At 36.5% G+C, this 19,732-nt stretch overlaps 2 protein-coding genes across 2 annotated transcripts in view; one reads left to right on the forward strand and one right to left on the reverse strand.

Annotated features, from left to right (window-relative positions):
• The window catches only part of PIK3C2G (phosphatidylinositol-4-phosphate 3-kinase catalytic subunit type 2 gamma), a 669,869-nt gene that overhangs the window by 591,328 nt on the left and 58,809 nt on the right, over positions 1–19,732 (reverse strand). The gene's annotated exons all lie outside the window — the stretch shown is intronic.
• Positions 8,185–19,181, forward strand: RERGL (RERG like). Its single transcript, NM_001105472.2, has 5 exons — positions 8,185–8,295; positions 9,944–10,000; positions 12,839–12,912; positions 14,817–14,965; positions 17,711–19,181. The coding sequence occupies exons 1-5, from the start codon at positions 8,244–8,246 to the stop codon at positions 17,991–17,993; spliced, it is 615 nt and encodes a 204-aa protein (NP_001098942.1). The 5' UTR covers positions 8,185–8,243; the 3' UTR covers positions 17,994–19,181.

Genomic DNA, 19,732 nt, shown 5'->3' on the forward strand with positions numbered 1-19,732 from the left:
TGGTTCATAAAGGTGAAGTTTATTATGATGAGGATTATGTTGAGTTGTAAAGTCTACTGTAAAAGTTATCAAACTTTATCTTTTTCTGTAAATTGAAATTAAAGTATAAGGTATTTCATGACAGTATCAACAAACAAGAAGGCACTCTTCTTCATAGTCACCATTATTCATTTTATCAGAAATTTTATACTGATAGTATTGCAATATCTTCATGATTTGTTTAGAGTAATGTCTGGATTAAATAATTTCTTTGGAAGAGGTTTTAGAGGATTTGTGATTGCAGAGGAATTGTTTTTGATCTCTGGCTGGGAATGTTATCTGTGTTAATTTTGCCATGATGAATTGCATAAAGTGCTTTGAGAAGGGAAAAAAGATAGAGCTTAGCAATCAAATGTTGTTGTTCTGTAAAATGTTACCTTTAGAGTCCTTACTTAACCCCGGTATAATGTACAAATTTCCATATAGCTGCTTGAAAATATGGACTTTGTGAGATTAGAATATCATTTTCTTCTTCTTAAAAAAACCCACTACTCTTCCATGGTGAATTTCCGTATTAGCATGTAAAAGTATTCAGAAGTAATTCCATCTTAAAAATATTTGTTTCTTCTAGGACTTTTATTCCTTAAGTAACTTGCATTATAATTAGAGGTAAGATGAGTACCTTGACTCCGATTTAAAATAATCCATTTGTATATGGATACTTACCGTGCTATGAATAAATCAACAAATGCCCTCTCCTTGGTAAATAATCCCATGGGACTAACAGAACTGACACTTAAAAGTTCAGTTATGAAAAATCATTAAACTGGGTTTTTTTCTCTTTGGATTTGTTTTGTTTGTTTGTTTGTTTGTTTTTTTGTCTAGGAAGACTTTCCCTTCTTCAAGATTATTTGTAAGATTCCATATACATGTCAACTTGACCCTTTTCTAGTTTAATTTTCATGCTAAGATTTTTAATATTCATAATTTATTTTTCTGCATATGAGGTACAAACATAATTTATTAGTCAATGACTTTTTCTAAAAAATTTGATATCTGTACAGTTTAATGATAGCACATATTAAAAACTTTATATTCAATTTCTACACTTAAAATTTTCTTCTATTAATGAACATATCACTCTAGTCCTGGTAAAATAGCATTTAATTATTTTTTGGTATGATTTGGCTCATAAGACATGTTTTTTACTATTTTGCCTAAAAATTTCCCAATTATTCATGCATATTTCCTTTTCCAAAACAGGTTGTCCACTTTCAATTAAACCATCTTTGTTGGGATTCTAATAGTCATTATATTTTACTTTCAGATTAATTTGATAGTAATTACACCATTGAGTCTTTCTATTTATATTTGTTTATATAGTCAAAACTTGCTTTAGGGGTACTCTTTCTGCCCCCTTCTGATGCCTATGTCAGAAGCTTTTTCTATCTCCTTTATACTTTAATAAAACTTTATTACACAAAAGCTCTGAGCGATCAAGCCTCGTCTCTGGCCCCGGATTGAATTCTTCTCCTCCGGGGGCCAAGAATCCCGGTGTATTCGCATGATTCAACAACAACCTTTCATCTTGGGGGCTCGTCCGGGATCCTTCAGGACAAGATGGGAGCTAACGATTCCAGCCTCACTCCTTTGAACTTAATTGATTTAAAGGATGCCTTCTATTCAGTGCCTTTGGCGGAAGAAAGTCAATTTCTATTTGCCTTTGAAGACCCTACGCAGCCAGCTTCTCAGTTAACCTGGACAGTTTTGCCCCAGGGATTTCGTGACAGTCCTCACTTATTCGGACAAAGTTTGTCTCGGGATCTACAAAACTTTAATAGTTCTGAAGCAGTGGTGTTACAATATGTAGATGATATTTTGCTCTGTGCTGAGACAGAGGGAGCTTGTTCGCGAACCTCAGAAGATCTTAAACTTTCTGGCAGGCTGTGGTTACAAGGCATCAAGAGAAAAGGCTCAGCTTTGTCAACCATGTTAGATATCTGGGCCTAATCATATCAGAAGGGACTAGGGCCATAGGCCCTGAGAGAATTAAACCTATACTAAATCATCCCCTACCTATGACTTTAAGACGATTGAGAGGATTTTGGGGAATCACAGGTTACTGTCGCATTTGGATTCTGGGTTACGGGGAACTTGCCCAGCCTTTATATAAACTTATAGCTGAAACTCAGCAGGCCCAAACTGACAAACTGGTTTGGTCTCCAGAAACTCAAAAGGCTTTTAAGGTTCTTCAGACTGCTCTCCTGCAAGCTCCAGCTCTGAGCTTACCCACAGGGTCGGAATTTGTTTGTCACTGAAAGAAAAGGTGTGGCATTGGGAGTTTTGACACAACCCCGAGGGCCTCACCAGCAACCTATTGCTTATCTAAGCAGAGAATTAGATGTAGTTTGCAGTGGGTGGCCCCACTGCCTAAAAATAATTGGGGCAGCGGCTTTATTAGCACCTGAAGCTTTAAAAATAATTAACGGACGAAACCTTACTGTACTGACTTCTCACGATGTGAGTGGAATCTTAAATTCTAAGGTTAATATTTGGATGACAGACAGTAGGCTTCTTAAGTATCAGTCATTGTTGTTAGAAGGACCAATAACTAAGCTTAAAGTTTGTGGAAATTTAAATCCTGCCACTTTCCTTCCTGAGAAGGAAAATGAAACACCTGATCACAATTGTTCTCAATTCCTAACTTTAAACTATGCAGCTCGGGAGGATCTAAAGGATACCCCATTAGACAATCCTGACATGGAAATATTTACAGATGGCAGTTCTTTTGTTCAGGATGGAAAGCGTAAAGCAGGTTACGCCGTGGTGACTGCTGAACAGGTTTTGGAAGCAAAATCTCTCCCCCAGGAAACCAGTGCTCAGTTAGTGGAGCTTGCGGCTCTGACCCAAGCTCTAGAGTTAAGCAAAGGGCAGTGGATGGGCCTGATAACCAATGTGAGCTTACTTCTGCTGACTCCAAATATCCTGAGTCTGCCGTTGGATCCTCAAGACAATGTCTTCCTGTCCTGGGCTCACTCCTATGCTGCATTCCACAATCGGTCTAACTGCTGGGTCTGTGGCGCACTCCCCTCTTCATCAGTGGAAGGCTTCCAGAGGTAGACATCTCCACTTCAAGGAAAAGACTTTCTCCAAGTCTATGAATATCTTCGACAACAATCACATGCGATGCCTCTTCTTCATCTGATGACATCTACCAACCCTAAAATGGACTGGTGTAACACGTTGCACTTTAACTATGGACATAATGTGACTTTTAATTTCGATTTTAACTTGTTTTAATGACTATGTTTCCTGCATCTGTAACTGTATAACTGGATTTGTTTCTAGCCGCATGAAAGCTTTTAAGTTACAAATGGTTGCTCAAACTCCTGCTACTGCTGTAGCTTCCCCCAGATATCCTCAATATGAGGATTAGGAGAATATGTTGCCTCACCAATTTAGGGAAAACGCCCCTTGTCAGCTCGGAAGTAGTTATGGAACGAGAACGATGCCCCTTTTCCCTAGGCAACATAATTCTCCTAAAAGAAAAGGGGGAAATGAGAGTCATTTCCTAGGCAGGTTGATAGGGAGTCTAGGGGTCCCCAAGGAGAGAGGGGTCTGGAATTCTCAAGGAAGAAGAAAGGACAAACTTTTTTTCTTTCTCCACATTCCTTAGGATTATATAACAATAATGTATCCTGCCTAAGGACAGTCTTTGGATTCAACCTTCTGTTATCTTAAAATGTTAATCATGGGAGTAGACCTGGTCTTCACAAGGATGTATCTTGCCTGAGGACAGTGTTATCTTAAAATGTAAATTATGGGAGTAGGTCTGATGAGGTCTTTACAACCTCCAGATATTCTTTGGATTATATAACTTCATTGTTAACACTAGCAAGCAGGTACTCTTTCTGCCCCCTTCTGATGCCTATGTCAGAAGCTTTTTCTATCTCCTTTATACTTTAATAAAACTTTATTACACAAAAGCTCTGAGCGATCAAAAAAAAAAAAAAAAAAAAAAAACTTGCTTTATAATATTCAATAAAGAATGAGAATTCATAGTATAAATAGGATACATTCCCTTTTAGTTTTACTCTTCTTTGCATCCTTTTCCCCCTCAGTCTTTCTTTGTGAAAAGGACTGTATTTCTATTGTGTTAGAAGTTATTAATGATACTCATCTCATGAAGTTTCCCAAAGAATGAAATGCTGTACACCTGGAAAACACATTTTAAAATTGCTTGTTGCCGTCTCTGGGGTCGCACAGAATTGGACATGGCTTAGCTTAGCTTACTGTGTTAAATGCATGTTAGCTGCTATTTTTATTGTTTGAAACTATTGCTTTCGTTATGATTATCTTTTATCTGACCACCTACTGAATGGCTTTAATGCATGCTAATAGTGTAGATAATAAAACTACATAGAAAACTATCATTTGTAGATAAAAATCATTTTGTCTCTTCTTTCTCATATGTGCTATTTCCTCATTGTGTTTGATAGGACTATTGGTTCTATGCTAAAGAGTAACAGACAGTATCTTCTTTGTAGAGGAAAATTAGGAGCAATAATTATATAGACATTTTTTTATATTTGGATTTTTAAAAATTATAATCTTTATAATATTAAGAAATCCCCTATTTTTAGATTACAAAAGTCATTTTTTAAAGTAACTGTTAAATTTCATGAAATGCTTTAGAAAGCATGTTACACATGTAGTTTTTCTCTTTTATCTTTGTAATTTATTAGAATAGTCTACCAAATGTCCTGGTGTTCACCCAATTTGACATTTTTAGAATATATTCTACTCGCTCATGATGCTTGGCTCTTTAAATAGATTTCTGGATTTGATTTGCTCTTACACTTAGGACCTGGGATCTGTATTCATAAGTGACATTGGTTATTTCTTTTTTCTTGGTGTGTCTGTGTATACCATTTATGTTTGGTTTGGGTTATGATAGACACAGAAATGATCTTCCCTGGTGGCTCAGCAGGTAAAGAATTCTTCCTGCAATGTAGATGTGAGAGATGCAGTTTCAGTCCCTGGGTTGGACATATTCCCCTGGAGGAGAAAATGGCAACCCACTCCTGTATTTTTGCCTGAAAAATCCCATGGACAGAGGAGTCTGGCGGGCTACAGTCCAAGGGGTCACAAAGAGTCAGACATTACTGAGTACACACAGCAACAAAACACAGAAATGAGTTGGGAGTTATTTCATCTTTTCAAGATCTGGGACAAGATAATGTAGAACAAAGATACTCTCTCCCCTTGGATATTTGTTGTTATTCCATTACCGTGAATTTGAGGCTTTTGATGGAAATTATCCATCTACTCTTAATAGAAACTACAGAAAAATGAGATTAGCTGAGAAGGGCTGGTTAACCTAACTTTAGAGAAACAAAACTAAACAAAAATATAACAACATTCATGAATACCGGATATGTAATTGATTGCAATTGATTGCTTATTTTAGTGTTAAATGTCCATCTCTTATGACCAGAATCTGTCAGTACTTTGTTCATTGATAGATTTTTAGTACCGAGAATAGTGCCAAGCACATGCTGCTGCTGCTGCTAAATCGCTTCAGTCGTGTCCGGCTCTGTGCAACCCCATAGACGGCAGCCCACCAGGCTCCCCCGTCCCTGGGATTCTCCAGGCAAGAACACTGGAGTAGGTTGCCATTTCCCTCTCCAATGCATGAAAATGAAAAGTGAAAGGGAAGTCGCTCAGTCGTGTCCGACTCTTCGCGACCCCATGGACTGCAGCCCACCAGGCTCTTCCATCCATGGGGTTTTCCAGGCAAGGGTACTGGAGTGGAGTGCCATTTAGTAGACCTTTAATAAATTTATGTTCATTAAATAAATGAATAAGGTAATAAATGCCTTTTGTTTGGTTGGGAATGGATGTTTCTTTAGGGAGATTTGAGAAAATTCTAGGTAGTATAATTGTCTTTCAGAATATTTTATTTTTAGCAACCTTTATGTGATACTGAAAAAATATATATGTATAGACACTGTTTCTTAGAAAAGTTTATGCATGATTATATTCTGTTTGAGAGTCCCTTGGACTGCTAGGAGATCCAACCAGTCAATCCTAAGGAGATCAGTCCTGGGTGTTCATTGGAAGGACTGATGTTGAAACTGAAACTCTAATACTTTGGCCACCTGATGCAAAGAGCTGACTCATTTGAAAAAACCCTGATGCTGGCAAAGATTGAGGGCAGGAGGAGAAGGGAACGACAAAGGATGATATGGCTGGATGGCATCACCGACTCAATGGACATGGGTTTGGGGAAACTCCAGGAGTTGGTGACGGACAGGGAGGCCTGGCCTGCTGCGGTTCATGGGATCGCAAAGAGTCAGACATGACTGAGCGACTGAACTGACTAACTGACTGATATTCTCTTTGTTCAGGTTTATAAACTTCACTCTATTTCAATCCCATACTGCTTTCTTAACTAAATATACTTTGGGATCCAGTGGACATAGGGAAGAACCGGCTGCAATGAGAAAATGCCAATAACAACCTTCCATATGTTATTTTCGGTGTCATGCTTGTTATGAAGTTAAGTTGTTCCTTCCTATCACTAGATATCTTAAACTTTCTAAAGACATAAATCAGAAATTTTTTAGGAAGACTAGGATTTCTCCCAAAAGAGGAAAACCATTTAATTCTAAAGTATAATGATTCAGCTGGTAAACATCATTAAAAAATCATTCTTGTTACTTTTAATACAGTGGCATGGATTAAATAGAGAGCAGTGCTTATTTTAAAAATACTTTATAATTTGTAATAAAAGGGAAAATCTAAGTTTTTCATCTGTTACCTTGTTAATCCCACAAATCGTCATATTCCATCTTGCCTTTTTTTCTTTATGGAGTCTATTTATTCTTTTGGAATAGACGCATCTCCCTGATCCCCAATCACTTTTTCTTTCCTCTCCATAGGTCCTGTTCATGTTTCAAACTTTACCTACTTTTTGAAGACTCTTCTATCCTCTGGTCTACTTTCTCCAGCTCTTCATCAAAGCTCCATTTTAGCAATGATAATATTTATTATAATTCTATTTCCATTTTCCCCCTAGTAGATTGTAGACTTTAACAGGGCAGAAAAATTTTTATTTAATACTTTAATTGTTGACCTATTTAATTAAACTCAATATAACCTTAACAAGGAGTACAGTTAATCAATGTTGATTAAATAAATGCATTTTTAAGAAGCATGTGTTTCTACAATAGACCCAGCCTAGAAATGAAACTTCTTTACCTGGGTCTTAAATGTAGTCCACAAAGTTTGAATCATTCTCTTTTTGTTCTTGTACTCTTTTCTCAACTCTCAAATTTATACATATACAAATGAGGAGAAAGAAAGGTAAGAAAGTATTAATAATTTGGATTCTTGGAGTAGCAAGGACCATTGACAAAAAAAAAAAAAAGGGTAACAGAGTGGTAATTGTGCATATCAGGTTTACCCTTTTATTTCATAGCAGGAGTGAATTATATCAGAACAACCCTTCCAAATGTCCTTTTTTTAAATGTCTTTTTCCTAATTATAAAGTATTACCTAAGGGCTTTCCAGGTGGCACTAGTAGTAAAGAACCTGCCTGCCAATGCAAGAGGTATAAGATATGTGAGCTTGATCCCTGGGTCAGAAAGAGCTGGTAGAAGAGGGCATGGCAACCCACTCCAGTATTCTTGCCTGGAAATTCCCATGGACAGAGGAGGCTGGCAAGCTACAGTCTATAGGGTCGAAAAGAGTCGGACACAACTGATGCAACTTAGCACACAGGCACATCTCACCTTGTCTTTCACAGGAAAGAAAATTCCAAGAAAATGTAGCCTCAGCTATTAATAGGAAAAAAAGCAAAACTAATCCAGTTATAGGAAATTTACAGGAATGTTTACCCATCCTCTAAAAACTCTTCATGAAGAAAGATCATTTTTCTAGGTTCTAGGAGAAGGTAGATACTTTAGGTACATGAAAGTTGAATATGAGGAGCTAAGCTTCCGTTAAGCTCTTAACTACTGGCTAAATAAATCTTTGTGTATCTAAATAGTAAGTCCACTTATTTTTTTTTTTCAGAGACATGTTCAAACCTAATTGAAAATATTTTTAAAGTTATTATTGGATGGTAAGAGTATGGGGTGGAGTTGGCCTTAGGGGAATTAGAGTAGCAATAATAAAAAGGATGTTGGAAAACACATGCTTGGCTCAACTCAGGATAACCGCAGAAAACAGGACAGACCAAGAAGGAGGAGGAAAGCAAGATGAATGATGTGAAGCTTACTGTTTTGGGAGGTGAAGGAACAGGGAAATCTGGTAAATGTGTTTTTTTTTTTTTTTTTTTTCTGGTGTAGAGTACATAAAGAGTGAGAAATATATTGATGTTATATATATATAAACATATTATAATTTATAGAGTTGATATAACTATATATTATTTCTCAGTAGGAGTTTTCATTTTATAAGCAAGCAATGCAATTAACTTTGTATTTATAAAATGTATATACAGGTTGAAGAATACATCTGTTTGAAGTATTAATTTGTATCTTGTTCTACTGATGTTTAAAATAAATAGGACCAACAGGAAATCCCTCCATCATGATCCCACATACTTCTCACTCTGTCACACCTGCCCCCACACCTGCATGCGTGTGTGCTAAGTTGCTTCAGTCTTGTCAGACTCTCTGCAACCCTAGGGCCTGTAGCCCACCTGGCTCTTCTGTCCATGGAATTCTCCATTCAAGAGTACTGGAATAAGTTGCCATGCCCTCCTCCAGGGCATCTTCCTGACCCAGGGGTTGAACCCACATCTTTTGTGTCTACCTGCATTAGCAGGCAGGTTCTTCACTGACAGCACCACCTGAGAAGCCTCAGTGGTCAAGCAGTGGTCTTGAAAAGATTCCACTGCCCTGAGACTAACTGTGGAGAGAAATATGTGAAGACCTGTGGATTATTTTTAACTTTTTTAAAAATTTATTTATTTTTAATTGAAGGTTAATTGCTTTGCAGAATTTTGTTTTCTGACAAATATCAAGATGAATCAGCCGTAGGTATACATAAGCCACGTTTCAGAGGAGGAAAAAGAAAAAGAAAACACTTTGAAGGGAGATGAGGACATGGCTTTTTAAATGCCTGGGAACTGAGCGACACGGTGCCCATGACCTTGGAAGCTACGCGTTTGTCTTTGTTACATGGTGGTAGTAAGGATGCTGCCAATAGAGCCACCTGAGCCTGGTGAATCCTAACTGGCCAGACCCAGGAGCTGCAGTAAGATTAACCAACACTAGAGGGCGATCCTCCGTTTCTTGGATTTTGAAGTCCCTGTTTCCTTAAACATTCGCAAAGGTGTGATACTGTCCTGGCCACTATTACAAACATGTGGCACCTTGGAGCCACAATTAATTTGATGAAATAAAAAGATATCATGGTTCTTGCATCTCAGATTTAATAAGAAATCTGTCTCTGTTGCAAAGCTGAGGTTTCTTATGTGTGTTTGCCTTAGTGAATTACTTACACAGTGAATTGAGTGGGCACCACAGTAAGATCACTTTCTTTCTAGCCTCCTAATTTTTACGGTTTTATGATTGCTAATCTTACTGATTATTATTTAGACCAGAATTTAGTAAAACTGCAAGGTCTTCATTAATACTTAGTAATTTTTAAGCCAAGAGATAAAACCTTACGTACATACATGTGTGCTGTGCTTAGTTGCTCAGCCCTGTCTGACTCTGCGACCCCGTGGAATGTAGCCTGCCAGGCTCCTCTGTCCATGGGATTCTCCAGCCAAGAATACTGGATTGGGTTGCCATTTCCTCCTCAAGGGGATCTTCCCAACCCGGGGATTGAACCCAGGTCTCCCACATTGCAGGAGGATTCATTACTGTCTGAGCCACCAAGGTAGCTAAATTGTTACCTGTGTCTTAAAACTGATAAGACCTTAAATTCAGCTTGTTTTGTTTTGCAGCCCTTATAGTAAGGTTTCTTACCAAGCGCTTCATTGGAGAATATGCTTCTAATTTTGGTAAGTCGCTACTTTAGACTTTTTCACTTTAAAACTTCAGCATCATCAATTAACATCAGTGCGTGTGTGCTCAGTTGCTAAGACTTATCTGACTGTTTGCAACCCTATGGACTGTATGTAGGCCACCAGGCTTCTCTCTTTTTGGGATTTTCAAGGCAAGAATACTGGAGTGGGTTCCATTTTCTTCAAATTAACAACATCAGAGAAGCATTTTCATAGAATCTTCTATTTTTGCACTTTTAAGCAACTTGTTTAATTCATGGACTCTGATTTTAAAAGCCCAAATAAGTATTTTAACTAAATATTCTTTCATGATAAAATTTATCCAGTTTTATGTTAACTGAGATACATTAGAAATCCAGTTGATTTCAGTCTAGAACTAGAAAAACCTTAAACCTGGGTCCCACCCATCTGCACCAACCATTGCAGAGCATGTGAGTGTGGGGGTTTTGTTAAACTGTGAAGCAATTTTAAAATTAAAGCAACATCTGCTGAGAGATAAAGACTAACTATAAAAGCACAAGTAACTACAAAATAAATGCTTATTTTATTTAAAGCATTTATTTAATAAATGCTTATTTTCAAAAGACCATGTGAAAATAACAGGAAAATTATGCTTTGACTAAAGATCATATCATAATTATGTAGGTTGCTTATGTAAGTTTCAGAGAAATTCTAAAACAGGTGCCAGGGCACCTTGATATAATCTTAGGATCATTTCACTAACTCTACCATAATTTTGTTATTTTTATCAAAATTAGCATGACATATGGGAAATGCCACAGTGGGGAATTAATAAAAAGTGGGGAATTTTGCCAGAAGTTTGAATATATTTTTGGCTCAAAAATTAATCTATATAATGCTACTAATATCTTACCTGATTGAAGGCATGGTGGGGAAAGGTTTTTTGTTTTTTTTAATAGGAATGAAGATTTTAAGAAATAGAATTGGGAGAAAGGGATTTTTTTTTTTCATTCCATTATACTTAGAGTAAGAAGTTACAATTGCAAGTGTTTTTCATGAGAAATAAACAACAACAAAAATCTTTAGCATTCATTTATGAGGTAGCATTATTAGAGTATTTTAGAAAACAACTTTGAAGTATTGCATTGTGTTGCTGCCTGCATGTAGCCAACATAGTATTTTAGTTCATATGATGCTGTGAGTGTTTTAGGGCAAGCTCTGATTATAGAAAGAAAAAATATATAGAAAGAGAAACTCTTATTGTTTCATTTCTCAGGTCAACAACTTCAGTCATAAAGGGCCAGATAACACACAAACTAAGAGTAAGGCATGAGAAAGTGTTCCAAAACTATAAAACAATACACATTTACAAAGAATAATTAACAGCAACAACAAAAGTAAATGTCACCTTAATCTTTAATACAACATAGTTATATAAGCAAATGAAGTATGCATATTTCTGGCTATTACACCTCTATTGAAAAATAAGACCTAGAGACATTTATAAAGACAATGAAGTGAGTTAAAGGTCCACAGCAAGAAGATTAATTAGCCAAAAAATGACCTTATGTGTAAATGAAGGCCTACAGGGGGAAATAATAAAATTCTAAAATGTTAAGAGCTGGTGACCCCTGCTGGCAGTTTTTGAGTATTGAGAGTAGGTATTTTTAAAGGTCTCAGGAGGAAATGATATAGTTCATGGTTGTTGCTGTTGTTTAATCTCTCAGTCATATCTGACTCCTTTGCAACCCATGGATTGTAGCCCACCAGGTTCTTCTGTCCATGGGATTCTCCAGGAAAGAATACTGGAGTGTGTTGCTATTTCCTCTTCCAGGGGATCTTCCCCACTCGGGGATCGAACCTGTGTCTGCATCTCCTGCATTGCAGGCACATTCTTTACTGCTGATAACTCACGGTAGTAAGCTTACGAAGTTTAGAATAAACTGTCTGAAGACATATTTTAAGATTTAATTAAACAGTAACAAATTTCACTCTGTGTAGCCTAGAAGGATCTCAGAATGTACCCCTGGGCTTCCCTGGTGGCTCAGTGGTAAAGTATCCGCCTGTCAATGCAGGAGACACAGGTTCAATCCCTGGTCCAGGAAGATCGCACATGCTGCAGAACAACTAAGTCCATGTGTCACAACTGTTGAACCTGTGCTCTCGAGCCCGGGACCCGCAACTACCGAGGCCACATGCTGCAGTTACTGAAGTCTGAGCACCCTAAAGCCTGTGCTTCCCAACGAGAGAAACCACTGCAGTGAGAAGCCCATGCACCACAACTAGAGAAAAGCTCCCACAGCAACAAAGACCCAGCACAACCAACAATTAATTAATTAATTGAATTACATAAAATAAATGTCATCCCTAACCCCCTGAAGCTGGCTTTCCCAAATGTCAGCTACATCTTTCTACCAAGGGTTATGGAGTGTTTGCCAGAATGGGTCATGTGTCAGTTGGCAAATGTATCAGTATGCAATTCTGGAGATAAGTTAGGTCTTGTATGAAAACACTGGAGGGACAGTTACAGAAAAGAAGTCTTTCATTCATTCAAGAAATATTTATTGGACACCTGTCATGTGGCAGTTACTCTTCTAGAGGCTATGGTAATGAACAGACTAATATATAGGCACAAAAACATGTCAGTGAATAGGTACAGTGGTGAAATTCATTTTTAAGAAATATATATATGAGCAAATATAGCAAATACATGTTTTTTTTTACCACTATCAATAAAGAAAAGCTACTAAAACTAAAATATGACTGGTTGAATTTATAGGGCTATATTTATATTTGGCTGATCCAAATATAAATCCATGTTTTAAAATTCTGGAGTATTTCCATACTGATAATGAGTATATGTATATTTTGCAGAATCTATCTATAACAAACATTTGTGTTTGGAAGGGAAGCAATTGAATCTAGAAATATATGACCCTTGTTCTCAGGTAAGTAAACCAAAATACTTTTATATTTTCAATCATGATTTGAAGAAGATAGGATAAGGGTAAGTGTGCAGTTGCTAGCCTTAATATTGAAGTTACTTCTCAATTTTAATTATTAAATATTTAAGAAATTATTTTAGTGTTATATTATCTAGCTTCTCTGTAAAGTTATGACAAAATTATGTTACAGATATCTTTAAAATAGCAATATTATTATGCTTTCATAATATATTTTTATCAGGTCACAATGTAGCTGTCAAAATACTAATAGTTTAATGCTTATTAATTCATAGTTTATATAATTTATATAATTTATATAAACATATAATTCATAGTTTATATGTTTGCTAAGTTGCATTTGTTGATAACTAAAGAAAATGAAAGTGAAGTAGCTCAGTCGTGTCCGACTCTTTGCGATCCCACGGAATGTAGCCTACCAGGCTCCTCCGTCCATGGGGTTTTCCAGGCAAGAGTACTGGAATGGGTTGCCATTTCCGTCTCCAGAGTATCTTCCTGACCCAGGGATCAAACCCAGGTCTCCCGCATTGTAAGCAACACGCTTTACTGTCTGAGCCACCAGATAACTAAACCACTGTCAATAAAACCAAAGTAAGAAGGATTTTGAGTACAAACCCCTTTATTCAAACACCAATACAGCATACTAATGCATATATATGGAATTTATTTTTTAATTTATTTTATTTTATTTTTTAACTTTACAATATTGTATTGGTTTTGCCATACATCAACATGAATCCACCACAGGTATACACATGTTCCCCATCCTGAACCCTCCTCCCTCCTCCCTTTCCGTACCATCCCTCTGGGTCGTCCCAGTGCACCAGCCCCAAACATCCAGTATCGTGCATCAAACCTGGACTGGCGACTCATTTCATATATGATATTATACATGTTTCAATGCCATTCTCCCAAATCATCCGACCCTCTCCCTCTCCCACAGAGTCCAAAAGACTGTTCTATACGTCAGTGTCTCTTTTACTGTCTCGTATACAGGGTTATTGTTAGATGGTAAGGATAACCCTGTATGCGAGACAGCAAAAGAGACACAGATGTATAGAACAGTCTTTTGGACTCTGTGGGAGAGGGAGAGGGTGGGATGATTTGGGAGAATGGCATTGAAACATGTATAATATCATATATGAAACGAATCGCCAGTCCAGGTTCGATGCATGATACTGGATTCTTGGGGCTGGTGCACTGGGACGACCCAGAGGGATGGTACGGGGAGGGAGGTGGGAAGGGGGTTCAGGATGGGGAACACGTGTATACCTGTGGCAGATTCATGTTGATGTATGGCAAAACCAATACAATATTGTAAAGTAATTAACCTCCAATTAAAATAAATAAATTTATATTTTAAAAGTTTAAATATAATTATATAAGTAAGAGAAGGGTGGCTAGCTGTTCAATATTTCAAAACATCTCTATCCCCTGTGGGATAGATTTTGTTGGGTATGGCAAACATCCTTCAAATCTTTTTTGCTAAACCTTAATCACTATTGTTGCTTTACTGATTTAAATCTGTTACTAAAAAATCAATACATATTCTGTTCACTAATATAGAAGATACTGTCTCCTGTGTGGATATGGTGTTAAAGGCAATTATTAGGGCTCATCAAATTTTCAGAAAAAGAGAAGTTTTTTTAGAGAAAAAGTTATCAAATGAAATAGATATAACTTTATTATAGTTCTTTATTTTTTAAAAAAATTTGATCACTTTTGATAAAAGAAAAAGTGTGATACAAAGAAACTGCATTTTAGAAAATAGCAGTATTTGCTTACTGAATTCTCTTCCAGGTAAAATGGGTCTCCATTAATTAGCTGTCTGTCATGTAAAATACAGAGGTCCAATCCTACCACTTTCAATGTGTTTGATTTATTTTCAGCCACAGAAAGCAAAATTTTCCCTCACAAGTGAGCTGCATTGGGCAGATGGGTTTGTTATTGTGTATGACATCAGTGACAGGTCTTCCTTTGCATTTGCAAAAGCATTAATCTACAGAATTCGGGAGCCACAGACAAGTCATTGTAAAAGGTGAGGTATTTTTCATTCCTCTCTACTTTCTTTTTAGTAAATCATCATAGAGCTGTAAGCATCATTAGGAAGAATTTAATACAGGTTTCCAATTACAAAATTTAACAGCCCTGAACAAGCCACCTTCCATTCCACAGGAGTTACACATGTAGTAAAAGGAGTAAGATGAGAATACTTTATATCCTGAAAGACATCAACAGTTAACTTGCCCCAATAAATGACTGTTTTACAAGACAGCTTCTATTGTTAACATGACAATCGCTTGCAAAATAATAGTCCTTTGTACACAAGATAGTTCCCTTTCCACCTTTCTTTTTCATTCCCGCAAAAATGTTAAGGATACTAAATAAATCCAGATATATTACGTTTGGCATTCAATTCCTAGTCATTGGTATTTTCAGTCTACAAAGCAAAATAGACTGAATAATCAAACCATTACAAATTCTAAGTATGAGACTACATTTTTCTCCATTTCACCTCCTAAAATAAAGAGCTAATCTACAATGCCCTATTGTTAATGTCTTGACAAAGTCATTATGCAGGAAAACAATGATGCCTTAAACTATTTTTGAATTAGTAGATATATGTTTAAACCTATGAATTTCCCATTTTTAGTTTTCCTTTTTTTTAAATTGCTTTATCCTTTCCCTTTAAAATAGTTATTTTTGTTCAACATGCTGGTGTAAGGGATTCTTTGTGCTCTTAGCCAGATTTGCCCTTCTCTAATATCATGCTAATCTGGGAAGCAAGGAAGCACAATATCATTCCTGAAAATTGATATCTGTGATTTTAATATCTTTTTTAAATGCCCATTATCAAGAAATAATCAGATAATAATTGATAAGGGGTGTTCCCTTGGAGTCATTCGATGTGAATTCTTGTTTATATCTGATTGACCTTGGGTAAACCCTTTAATTTCTAGACCTTCTTTTTCTGATTATAGAACTGATGGAAACATGGTAGGAGAAAAGAATATGATTTTACTAAGAAACCTCAGGGCTCTGATTTCCTATAATATTACTGATTTTGAGGGAACTCCATTGTTTTGGGTGTTAAATATTTTATGTTTAAGCACCATAACTGTGGTAAGGGTAAGTAATTAAAATTACTTTGCTATTCTTCATTATCAAAAGAATCACTCAAGAAGAATTAAAAATGTATATTTTAAAAATCCTTATATTTGACATTCTCAGGCAATATTCTTAATGTGTTGATCAAATAATTCTTGGGTATTTCCAATTTTTAATCTTTAAGTAGAGTCTATTTCCAAATCTCTTATCTATAGATAGAAAGAAAATATGGCATTTAAAAAATTATATCTGATATTTGTGACTTATCCTTCAAAATATTTCATTTATTCTTCCCCATTAATTCTTCACAATAATTTTCTGAACTATATGTGTGAAAGTCACTCCGTCGTGTCCAACTCTTTGTGACCCCGTGGACTGTAGCCTGCCACACTCCTCTGTCCATGGAATTCTCCAAGCTAGAATACTATAGTGGGTAGTCATTCCTTTTTACAGGGGATCCTCCCAACCCAGGGATCGAACCTAGGTCTCCCACGTTGCAGGAAGATTCTTTACTGTCTGAGCCACCAGGAAAGCCCGAGAATACTGGAGTGGGTAGCCTATCCCTTCTCCAGTGCATCTTCCTGACCCAGAAATCAAACTGGGATCTCCTGCATGGCAGGCAGATTCTCTACGAGCTGAGCTACCAGGGAAGCCCTATATAAAGAGATATTATTAGTATATGAACTATGTCATAATATACTATTACTATCATCAAGAGTCTAGTGTTAGACATGCAATGCTTTTTCCTTGATGGCTCAAACCATCATGTGAATAAAACATACTTTGGTGGTTTCTATACAATATCTCTTGAGATGGTGTTGAAGACTTCATTTTCCCATTTCTTCCCTATAGTAGATATCTTGGCACTATTTCTTGTCATTTAAGGACCAGTGGCCATACTGTATTCTTCAAATGAAACCCTGCTTTAGAAATGTTGCACTGTAACCACAGAGATTGTATTGATATTTGCCAAAGACATTACCTTACAAAGAAATATATTTCTTAAATAAATCAGAAAAGTTGTACACAGTTACAAGATGGTAAAATTTTCTTTAGAATATGTTATAATGAATATTAACAGGGAACAAACAGTGATGAGTACTGAATAATATTTTTCCTTAAGAAAACTGTATTTAAATTGTTTAATTAGTAAAGAAGCAGTAGCTAGTCCTTCTCTTTCAATTGATAAGAAAATGAAAAATAATGCTTAATAAGCATCTTTAATAAAAGATGCTTTTATTATTATTATTTTTATTTTTATTATAGCCTGGCATTGAGCTAGGTTTTCGACATACTTCTTCATTCTGGGTGATGAGAACTATTTTACCTTTTTTGTTTTTTAACATATAAGAGAACTGAAAATGGAAAATGATGTCACACTCATGTCTTGTTAATAAACAGAGCCATAGTTCCAGGAATAGATTTGTGCCACTTCAAATCTTATGCTTTAAGAGTTTTGTTGGGTCTGTGTCATTTACATTTAATCTAAAATCCTTTTTATGAGTAAATGAGGATACACACATGACTACAAATACACACGAACAAATAATACACATAATATTTTTTCCTTTTTTGGGGGGGGGTCCTATAATTCATTTTTATATAAACCTACTTAATATATAAAAAAAGAGTTGTTAAAGCAGTCTTACCAAAGAATTGTGTATCTGTATTTCAGACCTGTGGAGTCAGCAGTGCTTTTGGTGGGTAACAAGCAAGATCTCTGTCATGTGCGAGAGGTTGGCTGGGAAGAAGGGCACAAACTGGCATTGGATAACCGGTGCCAATTCTGTGAACTGTCTGCAGCAGAGCAATCTCTGGAGGTGGAAATGATGTTTATCAGAATTATCAGGGACATCCTGACAAACTTCAAACTCAAAGAGAAGAGAAGATACAGTGGATCTAAATCCATGGCCAAGCTGATCAATAATGTATTTGGAAAGAGAAGGAAATCTGTTTAGTAGACATGTGATCCTGGGGGATTTATTATATCAGAGAGTTTCAAACATTTGTTTGGGAATTAAATTTACCTTTTGTGTGCAGCGAAAACATTCTCTTAGAGATATGAAATAATTGACCATGAACCACAACTGTGTTTTCAAATATATAGTTTGCCTTTTTGGTTGCTTGTATCTTATACATTTTGCTTCACACTATTCTCTATACACAGAATAGTATTAGTATAATTTCATGGTGGATTACTGTACAGTTTACCTTACCAAATAAACCCTGCTTATGTAATTTTCTTAAACTACCATTCTTTAGGGCTCCCTTACCTATATTTTATATATGTCTTTTAGATGAAATATGTAGTTATATATAGGAGGAGAAGGGGACGACAGAGGATGAGATGGCTGGATGGCATCACTGACTCGATGGACATGAGTCTGAGTGAACTCTGGGAGTTGGTGATGGACAGGGAGGCCTGGCGTGCTGCAATTCATGGGGTCACAGAGTCAGACACGACTGAGCGACTGAACTGAACTGAACTGGTAGTTATATTCACCTGGTAGCTCAGCTGGTAAAGAATCCACTTGCAGTGCAGGAGACCCAGTTTGATCCCTGGGTTGGGAAGATCCCCTGGAGAAGTGGAGGGCTACCCAGTCCATATTCTGGCCTGAAGAATTCCATGGACTGTATAGTTCATGGGGTATCTAAGAGACATGGCTGCAACTTTCACTTCACTTCTTCAATATATTATAGAGCTTAATTTATCAATTTGTAAAATTCAAGATCTATTTAACAGAAATGCATGGATTTAATTTAGAAAGTGTATCTATAATAAGCAGTGAGTTATTTAAGATCACACAAGTTTTTTTTTTTTTTTTTTTAACTGCTAAGGCCTTAAGAAGTTAAATTCTGGGGAAAGAATAAAGTCAGATGAATGGAAAAATTAGCACTGACGTATATATGTTACCATATGTAAAATAGATAGCTGGTGAGAAGTTGTTGTATAACACTGGGAACCTAGCCTGGTGCTCTGTGATGACCTAGAGTGGTACGGTAGAGGGAGGGGAGGGGAGGGAATCTCAATAGGGAGGTGATATATGTATAATTACGGCTGATTTGTATTGTTGTATGGCAGAAACCAATACAACACTGTAAAACAATATTCCCCCAATTAAAAAAATAAATGTTTCTTACCCATAGTTTATATTCGGCCTGATGATGAAAAAGTCTACATTTCTTTATTGTATACTATAGTAACAAGGGCAATTATCATAGAGTAAAAACTGATGCGGCTAAGATCCTTTTTAGATTAAAAGATTAGCATCATGTATGAAACGAGTCGCCAGTCCAGGTTCCATGCACGGTACTGGATGCTTGGGGCTGGTGCACTGGGACAACCCAGAGGGAGGGGAGGGGAGGGAGGAGGGTGGAGGGTTCAGGATGGGGGACGCGGGTATACCTGTGGCAGATTCATTTCGATATTTGGCAAAACTAATACAATTATGTAAAGTTTAAAAATAAAATTAAATTAAAATAAAATAAAATAAAATTTGTGTCAAAAAAAGAGATTAGCATTTTTTTTTAAGTTCATTTGGAAATCTAGATGTCATAGGGGAAGGAAAAGGTAAAAACTAGTAGATAATTATATAAGCTTGAAGCCCTTATTGTCCTGAAATAAGTATTACATGAGACAAAAACATTTTGGGCCTTCTACCATTACATAGGGTACAATTTCCCCCCCAAAGTCATC

The sequence above is a fragment of the Bos taurus genome, chromosome 5 (genome assembly GCF_002263795.3).
Source record: "Bos taurus isolate L1 Dominette 01449 registration number 42190680 breed Hereford chromosome 5, ARS-UCD2.0, whole genome shotgun sequence".
Classification (NCBI taxonomy): Eukaryota; Metazoa; Chordata; class Mammalia; order Artiodactyla; family Bovidae; genus Bos; species Bos taurus.